Below are 23,507 nucleotides of genomic sequence, written 5' to 3'. Positions count from 1 at the left end.
TTGAGCAGGAAAACCCGGTGACCCAGCTGTCTGCATGCATTGACGTAGGAGGTGGAAAAAAAAATCTAATGGGGAAGATAGGGGCTCTCAGGATGGAAAATCCTGAGTCACCATAACAATTCTCCCAACACACAAACATGTGACCCTGCAAGGCTTTGGAAGGAGAGACATTTATGTGACAGTCATAAAACTCCACAATTGCTCCGAATTTATGCTCTGTCCTCATTGCGCCGATGCTGGATCTCCAGATAACTTCTGTATGCCAGTGTTGATTAACAAGCACGTTTTCCTAGAAACACACTTTTGCGATGCAATCGCTTGCTGTGGGGTCACTTTCATTCTTTATTCTGTTGTCCTAGTATTGTCTTATGCCCTTTTAAGTTCTGCCCAGCCCCCGGGGGCGTAGATCTGATTTTGGAACTGCAAGGGGGAGGGGAAGTGGGGAGGGGGGGGGGCAAGCTTACAAAAATAACAGTGGTCAATTTTTACAAAATTTCTCAGAGATCATGGAAGAAATCTTGTCTTCCTGTTTTTATATGTTCCGTAAAGCTCTTTGTTACAGCTGCAGCTGTTGTGAAAGCGCTGCACAAATAAAGATGTTTTGTATTGTACACTAATAGTTTGTTAGATTTTCAGTAGCAATTACAAATTAAGGGTAAGGTTCACCAACAGGTGGAATTTTTTTTTTCTGAAATTCTATTCGCGCATGAGCAACCGGTCAATTCTTTCCTGTCGTTCTCTGCCATGTCTTGTTCTGTTTTGTCCAATACTTTCAGTCATTTTTCTGTCCGATCCTCTCTCCTGTCCGGTTATGTCATGGATTATCTTGTCATGCTCTGACCGGTCCTATTCTGTCCTATCCTCAATTGCATATACCCTCCACTGTTATTTCCTGTCCTATCCCATCCTATCATTCTCTGCCGCGTCCTGTCCTGTTTTGTCCTGTACTTTCAGTCATTTTTCTGTCCGATCCTCTGTCCTGTCCTCTTTTGTCATCATATGCTTTTCATGCTCTAAACGCTCCTTTTCTGTCCTATCCTCAATTGTTTATACGCTCCACTCTTATTTCCTGTCCTGTGCCCCCCTGTCCTATTTGCTGCAAAAAACGTCCCTTGTTCACAGAGTGCGGCGCCGCTTTCCCAGTCCACTGCCGCTATTGTTTCTTTTGCTCAATTTTTCCTTCAGTGACTCTTTTTCCTCTGTCTGTCCCCTCTCAGACCTCATTCTGTCTGTCTGCATTTCCACGAAATATTCATACTCAATACAAAGTGGATCTCAAAATGTACTGTTACACAGCAAAACTGTTGCGGCATAAAAAAAGCGTACCAATCCACCACCCAAAGCAATGAAGCAGTTGAACAGGACATGTTTAAAAACTTTCACATCAATTTTTGAACATGAAAACTTATTTTATCATAAATGTTTCATGAATTTAGAATTGAGGTCGTTTGTGTGCTGTACGTGCTGAGTCGCAGTGGACTCCTCGGTCATCACAGCTCTGCAAATGTTGCGTAAGCTGGAGCTGTGCAAGGTCACCAACGAAGTGGCGGGGGGTGGAGGGGAACCACTCTGCAGACGTCAATAACCGGCAAAAATTGCAGAGGAGAGAGAAAAGAGGAAGGCTGCAAAGAGAAAGAGAAATTTGAATGGCAGACTTGACACAGGTTAATTTCTTCTTTGGATTTGTTTCTCCCACACAGCATCATGCTGCACTAGCATCTCATCAAGTATTTACTAAACCGCACTGGCTGCTGAACTTTAGCTTTCATCAACAGGAAAGCCTAAAAGTTCCCCTGAGAGACACCTTCAGGCGCCTAGCACAGGGAATGGAAATCATTTCTATGTTTACAAATAAAATAACTTTGAGGACCGGCTCTACAAAGCACGATAAACACATCATTTTTTTTATCATATTTGACCTTATAAAATTGAAATGGGTCCTTAAAGGTAGACTGGAGCTCTGCAACACGACAATGATCGAAAAACCCACTGCCAACACAACAAAGGACCTTAACCCAATTCAGCATGTATTTTTACCATCTGAAGAGGAGACTAAAAGGAGAAACCCGCAGAAACTAACACGAACTGAAAGAGGCTGCTGTAAAGGCCCGGAAAAGCATTTCAAACGAAGAATGCAACAGTCTGGTTCAGTCAACGGGTTGCCTGTGTGATGCAGTAATTGCAAGTATGCCACCAAATGTGAAATGTGATTCACTTCAAGCTAATTTAATAATGTGTGTTCCAATACTTTTGCTCAATTGAAAACCGGTTGGCTGCAAACAAAAGTTGCTCTGTCATCTTGATGTAAATCCCATGAAATAAAAACGGGACTTCTGAATTTTTGTCTCATCTTCATATTCGATCGGGAAACCCAAATGTCTTCAGAATACAACAAAAGCAAAGAAGTTTACCTTTCCATTCCAAATCTTTTGGGAGGGGACTGTATGGACCCCAAATGTTGGTTTTCACACAGCCGGGAATGTTTGTCAGCCTCCCACCCCATCCCACATTCTTTTTCTGAAAAATCCCATTTGCAAGCTGCAAGGCATCTGTTAGGAGGTCAAGAAATGTGAGAAAAGTAAGGAACAATAAACACAGGTTATATTCAGATGGCTGGCACTCCCCTGAAGGAAATTAGTAACGCATGAAGACAGAATTCACACTAACACAACAATCACATTGTCTTGCACGTGTCCTTTTTATTAGTTTTTTTTTTTTGCTTTTATCTACATCTGTAATTCAATATGATTCTCCTGCGGGCTGTGTTTCGCTGCCTTTGATCTATACACGTTATTTTTTTTAAAAAGCACATTATCTGTTGTCTCAATCTGCTGTGCTACAGGCCCTGAGAGAGGCTGTGACAGGGACACTTGATTTGTTTGTCACAGAAATGTGATGTGATGGGGGGCTTCCCCTTACCTGACTCCTCTATGTAGCCCTCCTTCATGAAGAATTCCTTATCTGGGATGAGCAACGAAGTCAAGCTGGCAAGGTTTGAGGCTAATGTGGTTTTTAAAGTTAAAAATGTCCAACGCACAGGACGGTTCATCTGCACTTGATCGAAATGGAAGCTCTCATTTTCCATGAGTGAAAATTTGTTGGTCAGAAAAGAAAGACAAAAGACAAACTGGATCTTTTTCAGCTCAGGTTCGAGGGATTAAGGTTCGAGTTCAACTTTATTGTCAAATGTGCAATGTACTGCACAGATGAAATTTCTTTCCTCTCAACCACAGGAGAGAGAGGAGCCGCTGAATTTGGCACAGGGTGTCTTGATATTGAATGTTAGTGAAAGAACAAGGGCTCTATTGACAACGCTTTTGTACATAGCTAACATACCATTTCGATAAACACAACAAAACAATCAATGCCAACTGTCGCGCTGAGCATCATCTCTTGGTATGCGATGGGACGAAAATGATCATTTAATTTGTTTACAGTTTTCTCAATTGCCCCGCCTCGGTCCAATAAAATATAACGCTATGTGTACTAGTGCTGCAATGGGAGTTGGCATGCTCATTATATAGGGCGCTTTAAAGTGATTTCGAACACAGTCTTTGTCTTGTTATTTCCAGCCAGCCAGACAAAATGAGAGAAAGAGAGTGGAGCTATTTTCACCTTCTATTGAACGACCCCCTCCACTAATGGACGTGACAATCAAGCCGCTATCAGAGCCGCCTCCGTGTGACGCAAGCTCCCAGACGCGGGGTCGTGACTGCAGGTGCCACGACTGCATGACGCCCCTCCTACTCATCACCCACCCTCCCTCACCGTTAATGATTTGGATAACGATGGCCTGAGGGCTGTGGGCGTGTGTGGTTGGTGGGGGGCCGTGATAGGACAGTGGGACAAGAGGCCTGGGTGACATAAGCACCGGCAACAGAGCGCTGACGAACTTCCTGCTCGGAGCTGAGTGCCGTGTGAATGCCAAGGTGACGTTTGTGTCACTCGCGTGGACGTGTCACTCACACCCAAGTGCGAATGTGTGCGGTGTGAATGGATCACGTATCCCTATGTCCTTGGTCCTATTAGAAACACAGTCAACCCATTTACATAGTAGCACTGAAAGCAACACTACGTCACAACTCCTGATGACAATGATTTGAGGAATTCAGAGGAAGTCAAGGAAAGCAATTAACACAGAATATATAACGTAGATTCATAACCTTGCAGCTTCTTATAGTAATTGCTGCAGTGGCGGGCCGTGCATTTCAACCTTAGGCCTCCAGTGACGTCACATACATTAACACAATAACGGCTCGTCAGGCAGCACTTAATTTCAAGAGCATTTTACAACCATCAAGTATACATTCACAATTTAGAGCAGGGTACTAAATTTACAGATATTGTCAAAAATAAAAAGATGATTTAAAAAGACTAAATAAAATGCCACCCAAATTACGCTGTGTGATCATAAACAAGTGTCCAATAAATTGTGCGATGTCGCACCAACCACAAAATAACAAAACAAATTATTCTTTGAAAATAAAATTAACAGATAATTTGCATTTTGAGAATATCCTATACAACAGCAAATAACGGAAAATGTTGAGCAGCTGAGATTGAACGAATTTTAGTGCACGAAGCTGACTAAGATAAGATAAGAAAACCTTGATTAGTCTCGCAATGGAGAAATTCACAGCAGCAAAGTAATGAAAGGAAGAAGTAGAACAACAAAATATAGGAGCTGCTGGAAAGGCATCCACTCTCGCGGTGCCATTTTGAAGTCAAAATAACAAAAATAACACAACACAACAAAAAAAAGCAAGGCTCATGAGAGCACTTGCTGACGGCTACCGACTCGGGCGCCATCTTGACTACAATGCGCCATTATAAATTACAGGTGAGCTGATTTTTTTGATACATTTTTGTATCTTTGTCATTTTATTTCGTGACCATTAATACTAACGAAATAAAATAACGAAGAAATGTAAGATAAAATTCATTTACTCACCAATGTACTGCCTGTTCACTGAGTTGCAGATCTAGCGAGTGTCCCCAAACGTTTTTAAAAGCACCGTAGCTTGTAAGTGCCCAGCCGTGCTCTGATGTTTCCTTGCTGCCTTGGTAAAACAACTTAAATTGGTAAATCCAGTGGAAGGTCCGTCTTGAAAATTGTGTGGAAAATAGTCCTTGCAACCAGATCAACGTCTTCTCCTTCGGCCATTTTAGGTCAAAATGCAGCAACAGCTCCCTCTAGCAGGCGCTAATCCAATCACCGAACGCGCATGTCCAGTGTCGACGTGACCTTCGAGTTGGCCCTAGTGCGCAGACTCGTGATCTAATTGGCTGTTGCAAGCTGACTGTGCCCGTTTATTTACAGCTCACAGGGGCCTGCTGTTTAATCTGAAGGCCCCGAGCAAGTTTAGTTTACCTGGCAGCACAAGCTATCTGAAATATGATTGGTTAAAAACTCCACCATAATAAACAAGTTATTTATCAATTTAGCAAGTGCATTCACTCGCACCCAAATTCTCCATTTGTCATCCGTACTAACATCAGCGAATGACGCTCGAGTCGCTTCTTGAGCCTTTCCGAATAAACACGTCATAATCAGACAAATGAAGAAATGCAATTTTATCTAAATATTTAAATGGTCACCACAGTGCACTTGTATAGTGCTTTACATCCATCGTAAACATTTATAAAGCCATAATCACTTCTCATTCAATTATATGGGAGTGGAGCATACACTGGCGCGTTGATGGAGCATTCATTCATCTTCCGAGCCGCTTGATCCTCAGTAGGGTCGCGCTGGGTGCTGGAGCCTATCCCAGCTGTCTTCGGGCAGTAGGCAGCTGAATCGGTTGCCAGCCAATCGCAGGGCACACAGAAACGAACAACCATTCGCACTCACACTCACACCTAGGGACAATTTAGAGTGTTCAATCAGCCTGCCACGCATGTTTTTGGAATGTGGGAGGAAACCGGAGCACCCGGAGAAAACCCACGCAGGCCTGGGGAGAATATGCAAACTCCACACAGGGAGGCCGGAGCTGGAATCGAACCCCGTACCTCTGCACTGTGAAGCCGACGTGCTAACCACTGGACTACCGGGCCGCCTTGATGCAGCATATCAACCCAAATTAAGTTTTTTTTTCTCTTGAGTTTAAAAGGATTTATTTTAACCACCAGAATCCGGCACTGTACCCTAGCCAAGGGCAGAACCTAGGATAATTGTTTTGTCCTCTTTCGTCTAATTTTAAAAGGAATAATGCGAGCAGCTAAACACAGCCAAACCTTGCACAAGCTCCATTGTAAATATTGGAGGAAAAGGAATTTGAGCAGCTCAACTTAAAACACACTGTTCGAGCCGGCATGGTTTTGAGGACATTTGACCAGGCCCTACACATGCATCACATGCTCTGAAAAGTACTTTTTCCTTTTCAGCCCTCACGAGACTCTTGGCTCCAAGGCGACAACTGAACTGCCAGTTTCTGCAATTATTCGCAGCAGGCACAGGAGTGCGTGAAAGGCCGGGAGGGAAGTGGACATGCGTCATGTCTGAATTCACATATGCTATTCATCACCACACACACACACACATGGGTTTGTGGACATCGAATGATGGCACGTGTGTTATCTTCTCCTTTTTTTTGAGGGCGTCAAAACAAAGACGGAGAGTAAATGAGGGAGGAAGGGTGGAAAATGAAACTCAAATCATTATCACATTTACTTGTCACAGTTTGATATGTATTTCAGCACATGTAATTATCGGATTGCGGGATGCCGTGCCACTGTGTGAAAGCACACATTTGTGTCCATAGGCTGGGTCACTTGTTACAGCGACAGGTGGAAACGGTCGGAATTACTCTGTCTTAACACGACAAAAGCATATAAAAAGGTGCAAACAAAAGACATCACTCAATGGAAGTGCTGATCATCACAATTATAGAGCTTGTTCTGACCAACCAGAGGAAGGGAAAATGCTGACGTAATTCGAGGAGCAGTGAGCTGACCCTGTCGGGCAATTTTAAAATGTGACTCGGTATGTGTCACTTACCAGCAATTTACGAGTTACCGGTACTTTCTAAACAGGATGTCAAGGTAGGAAAAGGGAATAAGAAATTCATTCTCATCTTTCATTCCACATTTTCTACCACTCGTGTGTCACCGAGTATCATACAGAGAAAACCTTGGTACATATTTTTTTCTTTATCACAAGGTTTTGTTTTTATACAAGTATCCATAAAATACACAAACACGATGTCATTGCCTTGCATGTTTACCAACTCCCTGATTTTCATTCCTGATCCCAATTTTGCTTTGTGGGGGTGCAGCTTTGTGAGTTTTGATGCAGTTCAGATCAACAGTACAGTACATCAGGTACCGGTATATGAAATTGTGTTGTTCAGTAATTTAAACTCTATGGATGAGTCGATAAGAACATCAGCATCACCAAAAAGCCCTTTGTTCGAGTCCCTAAACCAGCATAGCTCGTTAGAACACCCTTCTCACCGCACTTGATAGCACCCTGCTCAAATGGGTCTCCAACAGTGAGTGTTCAAAAGTATAATTGGATACATGTCATAAATTCAATATGAGAGTGTTAATATCATATTAAAGCTGACACCAGATAAGGCCTAAAATGTTACATAGACAAATTACTGACATCACACATCATTACATAAAAATTTTAATGGGGTGAATGTCATTTCAGAACATAACAAGTTACTTACAGCCGTCACAGCTCCAACATCTGGCACCACTCAATTCTTCCTACAATATAAGCGGGAGGGTACAAACTTAAAAAAAAAAAATTAAAAAAAGAAGAAAAACAGAGAGAAGCAAAAACAACAATTGGTGAGAATGGTACAAGGAAGCAAGTTGTCGTGGCTTGTGGTTCAGAAACGTCCCGAGCGCTCTCTATCCCTGGAGCGGCGTCTATCATGGTCGCGGCCGCCCCCTCGGCCTCCTCTGTCCCGGTCCCTTGAACGGGATCGCCGGTCTCTGGAGCGTGACCGGGACCTGTGACGGCTACACGGAGGAGGAAGAGCAAATTAACAATCACTTCTAAATGCAAATGAATTTGGACTACAGCAACACAAAACAAAATCAGCAAAGCATCAACACCGCGCAGCTTGCATGTGCACAATCACAAAAACGTGCTATATGATTTTGGGACATTTGTAACACTCTCATGGTTTACTAGACAAGCAGCTGTGTAAACGTACCCTCCCTTCCGGCGACGTCCATACAACTCTCTCCTCAGCTCACGAGAGATGGGCTTCAGATGCATGAAATTGCAGAAGCCACCTCGAGTGCATTCCCTGTGGAAGAAGGAACAATTGGAGCACAGAAAGCATACAAGCTGTCAGGAGGAGAGTCATTTCAGACACTTGAAATGCATCGACGAGATTATCGCTGCTGGAGGATTACTGATCCCCCCCTCCCAAAAAAATAACAAAACTTATTTTGATTGAGATTTAAATCACAGTTGGTAAAACAATTATTCATTGATTTCAAAACTTAGTATTTATTCTACTAGTCGGTTCAAGGTAATGTGTTGCCACGAGAGGATCAAGAAATACATTTTATTTCTTAATTTAGGAAAACTAGTGCGCTGATGACAGTTCTAAGGAATGAAGACAAACGAAATATACTAATTGAATTTGAAAACCAAAAATTAAAACAAAATAAAAAACTAACTACAAATCAAAACTATTAAAACCCTGATGCTGACTGAAAAGGCTCAAGAATCATTTTTTTTGAGAAAGTTTGAGGTGTACTTGAAAATTCTGTCCAAAATAATGAATGGGACAAAAATAAACTCAAAAGAATTTAAAGTTGCACAACATTTTCAGAGTTTAAATTTCAGTCCAGGGATTAAAACACCGTGGGTGTTTTTTGTCACAATGATTCCAAAGACGTAAGTCCATCATAAACCGAAGATGACTTTGTACTTGAGTTTGTCAGCTTGTGCGTTTAAAAATGTAAGTGTTTGAAGGTTACCCAGCAGCCATTCCCCGAGTCTCTTTCATCGTACAAATCCCAGCTGAATTTGAGGATCATGAGGGCGATCAGCAAAGCCTCAGGGGCGCATACACACACAAACTCACACAAACACACACTCACCCCATTTCATACTGGCGACAGCAAGCTTCCCTGAAGTCTGTGACAGGAGAAAGCTCAGCATGGATGGGCTGCCCGTTGAACCAGCGATTGTTCAGGTCAATCACTGCTTTCTCGGCATCCTCCTCACAACGGAACTACAAGGGAACAATCACAATATTTAATAATAATAATAATAATAATAATAATAATAATAATGAGTAAATAGAAAAGAGAGACACCGGACACCCACCTTAACATATACGTTCCCCACAAGGTGGTCTCCCAGGTTGTCGCACACATTCATTTCCTCCACCTCGCCATACTTCTCCTCCATTTCTGTGAAGACCTCCTAAGAGTGCACCGGGGTAACAATCAGGCGTCATCTTATCCGTGTCCTGAAAGAAACTGATGCTTTGGAAAGCATCAATGTACAAGAAAGCTTACCTCAAAAAACTCATCATAGTGCTCCTGCATTTCCATGTCACTGATGGCACCTGGTGGACACAACGGAGAACGACAATGAGGCACACGCCAGTACTTGTGATATCAGTGCATTTATTCCAACGACGTATTAAGATGCTTACAGGTGAGGCCATCAGCAGACTGGGCGCTGTTCTGAGGGTTGCGGTAAATATTCAGAAGGGCGATGGTCTGAAAGCCAATGTGCACAAAATTCAGGATTTCTAATGAGTTGAAATGGAGGCGGCCCGACAACTTCAATTCTGTACCCTCAGACAGAGCAGTTATATACTCGGTGGACATTAGGAACACCGGTACAATCTCATGAGAACCAATAGAATCACTCAATGAAATATTTTTTCCACTAATTTTAAAACAATATGTCTATTATTTTGGTTGGAGAGTTTTCATACAGAGAGAATCGCAAAATTTCGTCCCTTACGCGAAGCCAAATTGCTTGTCTAGAACACTGCAACTACAAAGATAATAAACATCTCAAATCACATCAGTCCTCAGTGAAAATGCATCTTACCTCATTAATATTATATAGGTAGTATCTGATGCGATATTTAACATGTAGGATACAAAAAGCTTCATTTACCTGGCTGAAAGTGGGTTTATTGTGTAATCTGGAACAGCGGTCACCATGTCGACAGGCACCAATTTTAAAATAAAAGGAGCAATTTACTCTGGAGAGGGAAGCACAAGAGAGAGTCCAAAGTCCAGGTGAGGTAAAGACTTGTAAAGAATAGAGCAGGGTGTCTCAAAACTCCGAGGAATGTTGAAGTCATCATTTGAAAATGTGGACACTTGTAAAGATGTTGCATTATGTTACACTGCCCTTCTTCATTTTTGGCAGCCCTGATCAAGCAGTGGTCTTATTTTCTAAACAAATTATTTTCCCCCCCTCTAAATATTATGGGAACTAAAATGAGGAGAAAAAAGACGACCAACCTTTGATTCAAGTGCATTTATGTTAAATTAAATTAGTTTACCTCAAATCATGTGTGCCTCAATTATTAAACACTCCTGATGTTAATATTTTGTACAACTCCCTGTTGCCAAGAAAACAGCACCTAACCTTGTCGTAAAATGTTTCACATGTAAAGACACTGAATTTGTTAATGATTTTACACAATAATTATGTTGCAAAAGAACTTCAAAACAAAAGTGTAAAAATAATTATAACAATAATTAATTACATAAAACTAGAATCTATTGAGAATGTAAAACCTGAATACTGCTCATGAAAGTGAGCACCGGCAAGAAGGCCAATGTATTTTAATGCTGAAGCTAAATAACAATGGTAAGATTCGAATCCAATTTAAATCCGTATCAGGGTTTACATGTGTCTAATGTGCTACTGTACTGTGATAAGGTGGTCGAGATGCTACATAGCATGCTACCCGTCGTTTTCATTCAAACAAAGACTTGACTTGAATGCAACCATTTATGCGCCTAATCCATAAAAACACCACTCCCAGTGACTCAACCCATTAAACTATTGTAATTTTAATAAGCAACGGTAACTTGTAGGAGTATTCCAGAACTATTCGGCAGGTTGACGTTGCAGGCCAAGAAATGGAAGCAGCGCGGCATTTTCTAGCTCGCCAGCTAGCTAACGCTACTTAGCGTTAGCCGCCAATAATGTAGCTCTTCAAAAGCTGTACCACAGCATGCTCACAAGAGCATGGGAGCACCTATGGGCGTAAAACATACAGAATCGCTTTTACTAAACGACAAATTATTGATAAAATTGCTTACTTGTCTTTCTCTGTCCCAAAAATCGACGCCAAGTACTCCGCCATCTTGGCTAGCCTGTGCTCTTACAAGCAACACCACGCTTTCCGTCCCACCCCTTCACAATAAAAGAAGTGCAGTTTCAGCTAACGGTGATTGGCGTTATACGAGAAACAACGCTATATCGGGAGCTAAATGTAATCCTTTCACGAATATTATAGTATATTACAACCAGGTTGAAACACTTTCGAATGGAAAAAAAACAATTTCATATTGACAAGGAGCGTCGCTATTCACTCATAAAGCATTTGTATCGCATGGTTCTCACGATTTGTCACAGAGCTAAATGTAATCCTTTCACGAATATTATAGTATATTACAACCAGGTTGAAACACTTTCGAATGGAAAAAAAACAATTTCATATTGACAAGGAGCGTCGCTATTCACTCATAAAGCATTTGTATCGCATGGTTCTCACGATTTGTCACAGAGAAATGTGCTCAAATGTTCAAACGATGCAACATAAGAAAAATTACCTTTATTTTGAAAGGGAAACACCTTTACCAAAAATATACATCGCTCTGCATTTCAGTCTGGAATGGCTTTCAAAATAAGAGGTAGGGTGAGTATCTTTCAAGGACTGTGCTAAAATAAACTTCAACATTTTTTCATAATTGTATTGATTTGTGTGGGTCTTAAATTGACGATAATCTTTGAATGAAAGATACGTTTGACTGAATAGGCCCAATTGTAAATCGCTCTATGAAAAAAATATTTCCGGTGCTGCGTCCCAATTTGCAGGCTACATCCTTCGAGGTATGTTCGCGACTGAGTCATTCGAAGGTTTCTCTTCATGAGCTGCATCAACCGTGGTGAATTTGGACAGTGAATTTGGACAATCTTGAAGAAGAGTAGAGCAATGTGGGCTATGAAAGTGCGATGGAAAACAGCCTTCCCTCAGGGGCCATCTCCATGGAAACAAAGGCCACATTCGAGGCCGTGAATGTGGAGAGCAGCGTGCAGTTGAGGTGCAAGGAGAAGTTAAGTCATCATGTCCTCAAATTCGGCCTTTGAAGGATGCGGCCAATAGATTTGGACACAGATAGTGTGGAGTTTTGTACGTGTCCACTTATACACACCACTACACATCTTTTATCAATATCGGGCAGATGTATCTTTAGTATCCAGTAAATGTCATTATTCCAACTCACAAATAAAATACAATATATGCAAATATATGTTGAGGTGTAGAGGGATTTACCATTTCATTAGCTGCAAGTTTTCCTAGTTTCTAAAAAGTAATTGAATTGCATTATAGAGTTTGATACAGATGCACAGGAGAGCAAAGAGAAATATGTTTATTTAGCTGATTTATCTCTTTACACTTGAACTCAACAGAGAAAAGGTGTGAAGTTTGTATTTTGTCCACCTTATGTGAACTTCCTCTCACATCGCCAAAACATGTTAAGATTCATTGAAGACACGAAATTATCCACCGATGTGAACGTGAGTGTGAATGGTCGTTTGTCGGTCACCAACTCAGGTCCTCGAGGGACAGAGTTGGTAACCCCTGTGAAGGGTGTACGTTGTCGAACTCACACACAACCCGAATTGATGATTATGAATGGATGTTACCCAAAATGTACTTGGTACAATCATGCCTATGGTGGTAGAGAATTATTTATGGAGGTCAGTTCAGGGTTACAAAGTGTAATACACACAAGAGTGTAGTATAGTATACGTACTGTAGTGGTCCTCATACGTTTACATACATGAACATTCATTCATTCATCTTCCGTACCGCTTGATCCTCACTATTTGTGAAATGGTGATGATGCTGATGCCGTGTCATTATTTTATTTATTTTTGTTTTGTTCAATGATTGTGCTGTTCTGAAATGCCTTACCAGTAAATTAGAATCCCATTAAAAAAAATCTGTTTTGCCAGATCATTCATATTTTCATTGAAGGATGGTACTCAACTCAAATTTATAGAGCACTTTAAAAACAACTACAGCTGCATCCAAACTGAATTTAAAAGTTAAAAAAACGGAAACATGACAGTTAAACCAATAAATATTAACTTAAAACGGTACACATAAAACAACACTAAAACAATGCTAAAACAAAGCCCAAGGATAAAACACGGTTATAAGTTTTAATCCCACCGGTCACATTTGTGAAGGCCAACAATGATTTAATTTACAGGGCTCTAAATTTTTTTATTACCGATTACTTAAAAAGGCTACCAGTGACACCTGATTTTGACTTTTAAATGTCTGGGAAAAATTGGGGATTAAATGGGTTAAATATTACAAATTCTGCTCGTTGATAAAACTGAACACAACTGTGAATTATGAAACAGCAAAAATAAATTGTTATGCAACTGTTTTATAGAGGCAATTTTGTTACTGTTAGACATGCACATCCATGAACAATCATCTAACTCGTCAATTTATAGGTTCGATGGGAAATTGGGAAGGTACACTTGTTGCACAATATGTGCAAGTAGCAGTTTTTAAACTTCTTGATAGAGTTGATTGTTGTCTATGCTGTTTCCTAAATTTGATCCGTCATTTCCCTAACAATATAAAGAATTACAAAAGAATATTAATTTACCAATAGACAAAACGGCTTTTTTTACAAGGTACGACGCGCTACAATTAAATACATTAAATTGTGGCCAACCAACTTTAAAAATGTGCGCTCGTTTTCCCCATACAAGTTTAAAAGTAAGTTCAGTCATGCCAGTTAGTTAGTCCCCGCCCTCCGCTCTCTTGTGTTTGTACTGTGTTGTAGTAGTAGTAGTTGACCAAAAAGTTCGCCTCGACTGAGAGAATATAGTCAAGCCTACCACCTCGAATTGAACACATTTCCAGATTTTAAACCCAAGGCTCCACGTGTAAGAGGTATGGCTGTTTCTGAATACGCTAGAGTTGCTCCTAAACGAAGTAGAATAAAGTCCATTTTGTTAGCTCCGCTCGTGCTCGCTGTCTTCCCGCTGTTTTGCCACTAGCTTAGCGAGCTAGCAATCGTTAGCCTCGAGCGGTGGCCGCCTGCTCCGTCCTGAAAGGGAACGTCCCATTGTGTTTATACAAACGGCCAACAACCAGTGTTCGCATCTTGGGGATATACACGAAGGTAAATGGCTGAACGACTTTTCCAGAAAGAAGTTAGCTGTGTCGCTAGCGGTGTTAGCCAAGCCCGCCCGCCCGCTGCCCGAAACGGTGCGTAGTACACGTCGTTAAATGATATAGGGCGTCGTTCGATCCCCTCGCCGCATTACATCAACCGTTAGCACCAAACCTAACGTATCATACAATAAAATACAAGAGTGGATATCGATTTTAGTCTTTCCGCGGACTTAGTGGTGTCACCGTAAACGCGTGTGCTGCCCAGACTGCTGCTCTCGGAAGTCTATCAACGCAGTAAACCTTTGCCAGGATTTCCGGCTCCTTTCCATTTGCCCTATGCTGTTTTGTTTCCGTTTATTCTATTTCCGTTTCTCAAACTTTCCCCCCATTCAGAGTTCAAGTGCTATTAACGCTCGTCTTTTTGAAAAGTACGAAGCCGCGCGTGCGTTTCGGAAAATCGGGTCGCGTTTCTTGTGCTTACGGTGGAGCCGCGGTTGTGTAACGAGGGCTTGCCTCGCCCCACGCCAAGACCGACAGCGCCGCTTTGCAAATGTGTTGCTAACTTTGTTCACTCTCGGCGTCACCGAGTATCTTACTCGGCCTGACGTTTAGTTCGTGACTTATTCATCTCTGCTCTCGCAACATCTACGTGTACTTTTTGGGGTGGGCACTTTTTCTTGTGCGCTGGCCTAGCGTTTGGCCTTAAGACGCCAAAGCCTCGCCCTCGAGTGTGCTAACGTTAGCCGTTAGCTGTCGACGGTCCCAGGCGGCATAGTACGATAGTGGAGGCTGACAGGGCCACCGCCTCGAAGACGCACTACACCAATTTATAACATTCCCAGCATGCTATGAATACCCAAACCACCTTCCCTTACTTTAAGAGCATTTTATGGATACTTCTCCAGTCATGACCTTCATAAAACACAATTGACAGTATCGTATGATCAAAGAGGATTCAAGAGGTTGACCATTAATATTCGACGGGGATAGCTTCCCTTTCAAAAGTGTCGTTTTCATATAATAAGATCAATAAGTTAATGAGTAACTTTAACTAACTCTAAATGTCTCAGATGCTGACACAGCCATACTTGGATGTCATATTTTGAAAATGTTCATGATTATGAATAATAGTAAAGTGAAGGTAAATACAGTCGTTCCATGGCTGCCCAATGCAATTGTAATTTGATCAAAAAGAGTTGTAAAACTTACATGCGAACAATGATAAAGACCCACTGAAACACACTTGCATAATGGTAAGGACAAAATGCATCATGATTAGAGTTGTCCCGGTACGATGATCATAAATCAGGGCCAACCACTCCGCTTATCGGTATCGGCTGAAAAATATCAGATTTTGAAATGTTTCTTATTTTCTAAAGTCAAAATTAAAATATAGTTCTTTACCCAATTTAAATGACTGCTGATTTACAGGAATATGGAAATGTATTATCTTGGGGTTCCTTATTTCAAAAGAAAAAAAATAAATGTGATAGTTTAGACAATTTGGATGTGGTCTTGTTTTTCTTCTTCATTGCATTTTATTGCAACGGGATTGATCAAAACTCTGTATCGGCAGATACTCAAAATCAAGTAACTTGCCCTCAGACTCCGGTCCCAAAAAATGTTATCAAGACATCCCTAATAATGATGGAGACAAACTTCATAAGATAAGATATCCTTTATTCGTCCCACACTGGGGAAATTTACAGCCTCCAGCAGCAAGAATGTATGTAGAAAGAAGAAAGAGAAAAAAACAACAAACATCTTTCAATTAAATGCAATATGAACACAAAATGGATAAATCGCAGAACTATTTACAATTTTCCTTCACATCATTTAATTATTATTATTATTATGATTGTTATAGCAACCATGTCAGTTGTACAATTTAAATTTATTGCCCTTCAACCTCCGCTGAATACTGATTGATACAAGTGCTTAGATGATCCGAACTACGAATGAAACCCATTACATTCACGTATATATACATTCATAACAACGCTAAAGACATGTGATTGTTATTATACTGGCGCACTTTTATACCTCAGAAATAATACTAATCTATTTTATCGCTTTTGTCAAAATGAAAGATGACTGCCATATCCTGGCACTTTGAATCTCAGGTTCTGCTGGTGTCTTGCAACAGCAACACGAGGCAGTATTTACTGGCATTAATGGGAGGAAACAGTTTGAGTATCAGGACCATTTGTAAAAGGACCTAAACAACCAACTTTTCAAAAACTTTACAAAAATAAATAGTTCATTTTCATGGAAGAGGAACATTGGCTAATTAGAGAAAATTCAATGTGTCAAAAAAATGATCAGCATTTTCAAAAATCATGTTGCAAAACATAACATTTCATTTTTGGAAAGCAACGGGAAACACTGTATTTTTGCCTTATGAGTATAAAAAAATGTCATTTCAGAACATTTTTTTTCTTTGAAACAATGATGACCTTTTGAATAACGGCTCCCAATAAATGACACGGGTGCATAAACAAGTGATCCCTTTGGATGTAAAAAGCCTACACCACTCTCTTCAAATGATCTTTCTCTCTCTCTCTCTCTCTCTCTTATATTATATTAATTATTATTATTATATTATTATATTAATACACATAAAAATGGGACCAAGATAAATCACTGAAAAACTTCGTCCAATACTAATACTGTATGTCCTGTAATCTATACAAATCACACTCCTGCTCCCACTGAAAATCTTCTCTGGAGGGGAAGTAAAACAACAAAAATAATTTGAAAACTGGGGATGTAGCAGTGTTTAAACTCAACTAATCACATTCACAAAACAAGAGTGGATGCTCTTGAACTGGTTTTCGTGTGGCCAGGGTTCAGATGTTCCAATAAAATGTCCCTGTCCTTTTTTATAGTTTCATCTCACAGCACAGCCATCGCCCACAGAGGGCTTCCATAGCCTCAGAGGGGCATTCATGACAAAGGCAGCCCTCAGGAGAAGAGTACAAAATAATTTGGAAGGAAGGTGTGCATTCACCTCCCTTGGAGATTCACTCGCTTTGTCAGTGTTGCTGTAAACAACTGTTAGTAAATATTCACATTGTTTCATGTCAAGGCTAAAACAATTTAGGGCATCATTCATTATTGACTGTGTCGAATGTTGTGTTGTGGTATTAAAATAAAGATGAGGTTACAATGAGCATTGGCGTCTCCCTTCTTGCAGCTCACCACTCTTTTGAGAGACAATGTCCAAGGGTGGATCAGATGAAATGATAGAGATCGAGATTGACGAACAGGAAAAACAAGCATGCATCGAGGAGGGGTGAGAACACTTGAATTTCTTTTCCATCACCTTCATCCGTTCGTGCCTCGTCACTTTGCGGTTCTAATATCCCGTCTTGTCTCGCCAGGAGCATGGAGGAACAGACCATCATGGCGGCAGATCTGATCCAGCAAGACATCGACATCAACGAGCCAGTCGGCAATTTGAAGAAGTTGTTGGAGCCTCGTCTCCAAATGTCACTGGATTCATTTGAAATATGCTTGCAGGACATTCAGGTAAAACCACATGTTTGAGTGTTAATTTTAGAAAGCTCGCTCTCGTGGCTGAAAGAGAGGATACACTTTTGTTATACCGCTGCCTCACTGTTGTGAAAAACATTGGAAGCCTAATACAGCGGAACCTCCTGAGTTGAACCCAGTCCGTTCTGTGATGTTGTTGTTGTGATGGATTGCGTAGCAAGACCATTTCCCACTGTCAATCAAGTTCAATCGCCGATTCTATAGTTATCTCACTTTTTATATCATCACCGCTGTGGTGTCATAAGGAAAAGAAAAGCTCGTTACGGGTGGTGGACAGTTGGAGTGGTTCTTGAAACCTTGATTATTTAAGATCATAGTTAACGGTCAGTCAACTAATCAGCCTGTTGTGAAAGGGCTCGCCTGTTCTGTTCTTGTTTGTAGTTACACCCAGATCACAGCCTCTTTGATCAGGGCGTCAAAACAGATGGCACGGTACAGCTCAGCCTGCAGCTCATCACCAAACCAGGTAAGGATGAGACCACAATCTTACAAGTCTCGAAGAGCCAAATTTGCATTCTCTACTTTTGCGCCGTAATCCAGGCGACGAGAGGTTGAACATCTTGGAGATCGTGAAGCCCGTCGAGACAGTGGAAGTGGTGATCGACCCGGATGCGGCGGGGGAGGAGGGCTCGCTGGTGGACGAGGGACAGCTCATCGCCGTGGAGCGATCCGGCCTGTCCGACGAGACTTCGGAGCAGGTGACGCGCTGGGCCGCTGCGCTCGAAGGGTACCGCAAGGAGCAAGTCCGGCTCGGCATCCCATATGGTGAGGAATGAGAGCACCCTGGGGAAGGCAAGCCTCTCCCAAGGCCAAACAATTAACATCTGCCTCTGGTCGATTACATCTTTTCGAGTTTAGCAGCCGATGTCATGCTGCTTAAGTTGTGAGACGGAAGAAGAAATTGTTAGCTTTCGTTTGCTTCGGTTAAAGCCAAATGTCCAATAGAAATGTATTTATAGCGCAAAAGTTATTTTTGTTTGTGCTCGAATGTTGCATGCCGTTTAACATTCTTTCATGTTGTTGGTGCAGATGTTCCAAAGTCTTAATGTTCAAAATCGGAGTACGGTAGCCTAATATTTAGAAGTAACACATATGCACGAATTTGAGATTTGTTTTGTCAGTTTTTACTTTATTTATTTTGCCGTGGTATCGAGGTCCTTTTTGCAGGTATAGTATTGAAGTCAGAATTTTAGTATTGTGACAAGCCTTGTACGGGTCCCCCCCGCCCCCTCTCTTTTTAGACCCGGTTCTGTGGACGGCCGACCAGGCGATCCACTGGGCCGTGTGGGTGATGAAAGAATTCAACATTGACGAAATGGAAATCGGGAGCATTCACATTCCCGGTCGAAACCTTTGTGCCTTCAGCCAAGAAGAGTTCCTCCAGAAAGTGCCAAACGGAGAGATCCTTTGGAGCCACCTGGAACTCTTACGCAAATGTAAGTCATTTCAGTGCTTCTGTTCATTTGGCTGGGAACAAATCCTTACGTTCGGGTTTTGGATTTCAGATGTTTTGGCAAGCCAGGACCAGTCCGGGGGGGACGCCACTGTCACCATTGATCAACGTAAGACAAGACTTTACCTCAAACCAATTATTCCACCGTTGCTTTGTTTTGACAAGCGTACAATCTTATCCGTGACTGTCCAGCTGTGCAGATAATACCGGCTCAAGTCAACACGCCCACGGCCATTAAAGTGTTGAAGCAGAACCGCGGACCCCGAACACCTCGCATTTCCGGAGAGGAGCGCAGTTCTCCCGGCAACCGCACAGGTAGGGTCAACCCCACACAAGCATTATACAGAGCACACAATACTAGTCTTCTACTTCTCTTCAGCAAGCAACACTTACCTCCTGAAACTCTAAGGGCATAGCTGAATTGCCATACAAATGTAAAATGGAGTTAGTCACCGTGTTGTTAAAACAAATAAATAAGTAGAATGTAAGAAGTTGTTGAATGGGCAGAGGGCGGACAGTTGTTTCACGTTTAGGCCAAACACAATTGAGTTTGTGGTGTGTCTTAATGATGTCAGCCAGGACAGAGACACAAGTACTGTTTTAGTCACCACTTTTGTGATGGCATCATTCACACACACACAAAAAATGCATCGATTGCTCAGAGGAGAAAAAGAAGAATTGAAAGCGACGCAGAGGCCATGAAACGAATAAAAGGAATGAGCTGCTCCTCTGGTGACAGGCAACAACGGTCAAATCCAGCTTTGGCAGTTCCTGCTGGAGCTGCTGACAGACAAAGACGCCAGGGACTGCATTTCCTGGGTGGGCGAGGAGGGCGAGTTCAAGCTCAACCAGCCCGAGCTGGTGGCACAAAAGTGGGGCCAGCGGAAGAACAAGCCCACAATGAATTACGAGAAACTCAGCAGAGCCCTCAGGTATGCTTGGACGGTATTTCAACACTGTGTGTGCTCATATGGACAAGTCTACTCCAATGTGCAACAATTTAGAATCTGAGAACCACTTTTGGGAAAATATGCTCCACAAAAGATGGAGCAGCATCTTCACTCACCGCTTCTTCTTGCAGGTATTACTATGACGGTGACATGATCAGCAAGGTGCAGGGCAAGCGCTTCGTGTACAAGTTTGTGTGCGACCTGCGGACCCTGATCGGATACAGCGCCGCTGAACTCAACAGCCTGGTGGCGGAATGCGAGCAGAAGAAGATGTCGCGAGTGCAGGTGCACGGCATCGGGCAGCCCATCACCACAGTGACGTTGGCCACCACGCTAGACAAGGACAGCTGAAGGAGGAGAAGGGAGGCCTGAACTCTCGAACTCCCCCCGATGAACCCTGCTGCCACAGCCGAGTGGATGAACACTTTATTTCGGCATTTTTTTCAAAACCACGAAAGAGGTGGACAGCGATTCCAAATGAGACGTGGCAACACATGAACGCTTTGAATGTGACTGAAATAATGTCTTCCTTGTCTGTAGTGACGATCATTGTGTACATATGTACACTAATACAACACACAAACACACCGTATTTTTCGGACTATAAATCATTCCGGGGTATAAATTGGACCAGTCAAAACACACACACACACACACTTAGAAGTAGCACTGTTGAATTGTGGGGGAGGGTTCTTTTGACAAAAAACAAGACCAAAACAGAAAAAGCACCAATGATAAAATGTTAATTTTAGCTCAAAATACATTGTTGGTGACTCAAATTAAGACAAGACTTGGCTGTAAAACTGTGAATGCCAGATTAGAATTTTTAAAAAAATTCAGAATCCTAATAAACCATTGAATATTGTATTTGCTGGTCGAAAGAGGCGGCAATGCACCAAAAGTATTTGCCAAGTGCCAAGAGTTAGAAGTAGCCATGGCATTTACCGTGTGCCGTTTTGTCAAACAAATAAAGGGACCGTCTCCCCTGCACGTTTGCTAGTTTGGAATGCAGCGTCCACAAGAATTTACATTAAGATGCACCTGAGTATAAGTTGCAGGACCAGCCAAACTAAGAAAAAAATGTAACTTGTAGTCCAAAAAATACGGTACACCGACACGTTTCATGTTTTTGATAGCCGTGCCACGGCCCGTGTATTTTCATATTTTCCTTTTATAGAAGAACCTTTTTGTATTTTTATTTTAGTCTATGTTCCCTTCAATTTTGGACCCTGTTTTTTGTCCATAAGGGGAATAAAGTGGCAAATAATTTTTCGGTTTTATTTACCGAGTTGCTTTTTGCGAACGGTTGACATTTCAGTTCTTAAGGTGAAATATGACCTGAATGAGACGATGATGCAACATGGGAGAAGACCGGCATCTGCCTCACAACTCTTAAGGCTTGACCCTCATGTCGGCTTTCTCCCACCTTGCTGAAAGTCCAGACCAGTCCAGGGTTTTGCCCTGTCTTTTACTCCATGACACATGACCGAAACACTAAGTCAGTCAAGAAAAGGATAGACAAAGAATCAGTGTTAGGAATATCCATCAATCCATTTTCCAATTCCCTTCTTCCTTACGAGGGTCATGGGGGGTGCTGGAGCCGATCCCAGCCGTCTTCGGGCAGTACGCAGGGCGACACCCTGAACCAGTTGCCAGCCAATCGCAGGGCGACACCCTGAACCAGTTGCCAGCCAATCGCAGGGCACACAGACAAACAACCATCTGCGCTAACGCTCACTTTCAGCAATCAAGAGTCGGGCGATGGTATAGGTACATTCAAAATTTTATTCATGGTATGGTGGCAGTAGAAACTGTTAAGCAAATGGTTCATGTCACCACAAAACACATACTTATTTTTGAAACATTCACCTGAACAAGAGCTTCAGTCCACATGTCCATGTTTGGGATATGATATTTTCATGTTAGGGAGGGATCGGTTGAATGGACAAGATGTGGATAATGATGACTACGGACCTACCACATGATGGACGAGACACAGTGGTGCATTGAAAAAACAAAACAGCGAGACAGTATCAAGAAGGGGTAGCATTAAAAAAAGGGGGTGGGGTGTCCTATATACTGTATACCAAATATTAACCAGTCACTATTAAAGCTGGATGGGGGCGACAGTCACGGAAAACAGGCCTAGTTTGCCCAAGCATCCGATTTACAATCAATTACGGAATGATTCGACAGGAATGATTTGGAAATTAGCCTCGAGCTCCACTCTAAGTGGTTCTGTTGAAAGGTCCAATATGTATTTTTAACCGTAAAGTCTGCCTTGGAGACTAATAGTGGAAGCCCGTGAAGGGAAAGGCATTCACGCAGGTTGACTTCCGAGCTTTTGTAATTCCAAAGCCATTTTCCTATTGGATATAATGTAACATGAATTCATCTGATTCAGTATCAAATTTGAAGTACAAGTGCAATGAGAGCATAACGTATAATGTATAATAAAATTGATAAAAACAAAAATACTTAATCCAATGAAGAAAAGACTTTAGTGTATTTACTGCTATAGAGCAGACGGTCCCTTTCCTCCACTTTTCCTCTTTGCCATCACTCGTATCCTTCGCACAAAAAATGTGATGACAAAGCGAAACACACTGTTCATCGTTTTCAATTCCATAACGTTTGTTCCACTTGGGAAGTTCCACTGTACTTGGTGAGAATCAGACATTCTCCAAAATGACAAAGAGAGTGCATAAAACGCAAACTGTAACACAATCATCTTCCTTTCGGATACTATTACACTTCATATATTACATATAGTATTTGAGTTTGTTTTGTTATTTTATTTATTTTTGCCCATGCAGCTAACACAACAGTGAAGCATGGAGAGGAGCGTTAAAAAAAAAAAAAGTCAAAGCTTTCGGACTATTTTTTTTTGTTCTTCTTCATATCACACAAGATCACAAAGAAGACGCCATGAAATGTACAATCCCGCTAAAATATCTAAAAAGTCAACGAGTAGGACATAGTTGGATTGCATCCGTCGATATGGCCATGCACTACATAGACATACAGCTAATCTCCTTCATATATTACACACACAAAAAAATGAAAATATTCCTTCTTGAAACAAACCTGAAATGTTTGGTGCATGGTTTCAATGGCTGGGTAGCACAGTGCAGCGATTATAATAATATTCATATATATACTGTG

General features: G+C 41.7%; 2 protein-coding genes and 1 long non-coding RNA gene across 9 annotated transcripts; 1 reads left to right on the top strand and 2 right to left on the bottom strand.

The window, feature by feature from the left end:
- Positions 1-7,617: 7,617 nt before the first annotated feature.
- Positions 7,618-11,409, bottom strand: u2af1 (U2 small nuclear RNA auxiliary factor 1). Its single transcript, XM_052082424.1, has 8 exons — positions 11,275-11,409; positions 10,112-10,199; positions 9,636-9,702; positions 9,496-9,545; positions 9,302-9,400; positions 9,073-9,206; positions 8,172-8,267; positions 7,618-7,974 (listed from the first exon to the last, which is right to left on the bottom strand). Exons 1-8 carry the CDS (start codon positions 11,316-11,318, stop codon positions 7,842-7,844), a joined length of 711 nt encoding a protein of 236 aa, XP_051938384.1. The 5' UTR covers positions 11,319-11,409; the 3' UTR covers positions 7,618-7,841.
- A 2,591-nt stretch (positions 11,410-14,000) lies between these two features.
- On the top strand, positions 14,001-21,611 carry gabpa (GA binding protein transcription factor subunit alpha). Of its 7 annotated transcripts, none has more exons than XM_052082407.1 (11): positions 14,001-14,159; positions 17,273-17,382; positions 17,581-17,679; positions 17,771-17,915; positions 18,321-18,405; positions 18,480-18,704; positions 19,181-19,375; positions 19,445-19,501; positions 19,585-19,707; positions 20,132-20,324; positions 20,474-21,611. In XM_052082407.1, the coding sequence occupies exons 3-11, from the start codon at positions 17,603-17,605 to the stop codon at positions 20,691-20,693; spliced, it is 1,320 nt and encodes a 439-aa protein (XP_051938367.1). In that variant the 5' UTR covers positions 14,001-14,159; positions 17,273-17,382; positions 17,581-17,602; the 3' UTR covers positions 20,694-21,611. The 7 variants fall into 7 exon arrangements, with proteins under 7 accessions (XP_051938367.1, XP_051938363.1, XP_051938366.1 ...); XM_052082403.1 differs by having other exon boundaries at positions 17,768-17,915; XM_052082404.1 differs by lacking the exon at positions 14,001-14,159 and adding an exon at positions 14,410-14,812 and having other exon boundaries at positions 17,768-17,915.
- LOC127611708 (uncharacterized) lies at positions 21,029-23,502 on the bottom strand. The gene is made up of 2 exons (XR_007965429.1): positions 22,051-23,502; positions 21,029-22,017 (listed from the first exon to the last, which is right to left on the bottom strand). It is a non-coding gene; the product is annotated as an uncharacterized LOC127611708 (long non-coding RNA).
- Between the last annotated feature and the right edge of the window lie 5 nt (positions 23,503-23,507).

This window comes from Hippocampus zosterae, chromosome 12, assembly GCF_025434085.1.
Source record: "Hippocampus zosterae strain Florida chromosome 12, ASM2543408v3, whole genome shotgun sequence".
NCBI classification, from domain to species: domain Eukaryota; kingdom Metazoa; phylum Chordata; class Actinopteri; order Syngnathiformes; family Syngnathidae; genus Hippocampus; species Hippocampus zosterae.
Note: the sequence above shows the minus strand (reverse complement) of the source record. Positions and strands in the feature narration are given on the sequence as shown.

Coding starts and splice junctions, on each gene's coding strand:
- u2af1 (XM_052082424.1), bottom strand. CDS start 11,318: ATGGCGGAGTACTTGGCGTCGATTTTTGGGACAGAGAAAGACAA. Junction 9,207..9,301: donor TGGGGAACGTATATGTTAAG/GTGGGTGTCCGG, acceptor GTTCCCTTGTAG/TTCCGTTGTGAGGAGGATGC. Junction 8,268..9,072: donor TGTCGCCAGTATGAAATGGG/GTGAGTGTGTGT, acceptor CTTCTTCCACAG/GGAATGCACTCGAGGTGGCT.
- gabpa (XM_052082402.1), top strand. CDS start 17,603: ATGTCCAAGGGTGGATCAGATGAAATGATAGAGATCGAGATTGACGAA. Junction 17,916..18,320: donor TATGCTTGCAGGACATTCAG/GTAAAACCACAT, acceptor TCTTGTTTGTAG/TTACACCCAGATCACAGCCT. Junction 18,406..18,479: donor GCAGCTCATCACCAAACCAG/GTAAGGATGAGA, acceptor GCCGTAATCCAG/GCGACGAGAGGTTGAACATC.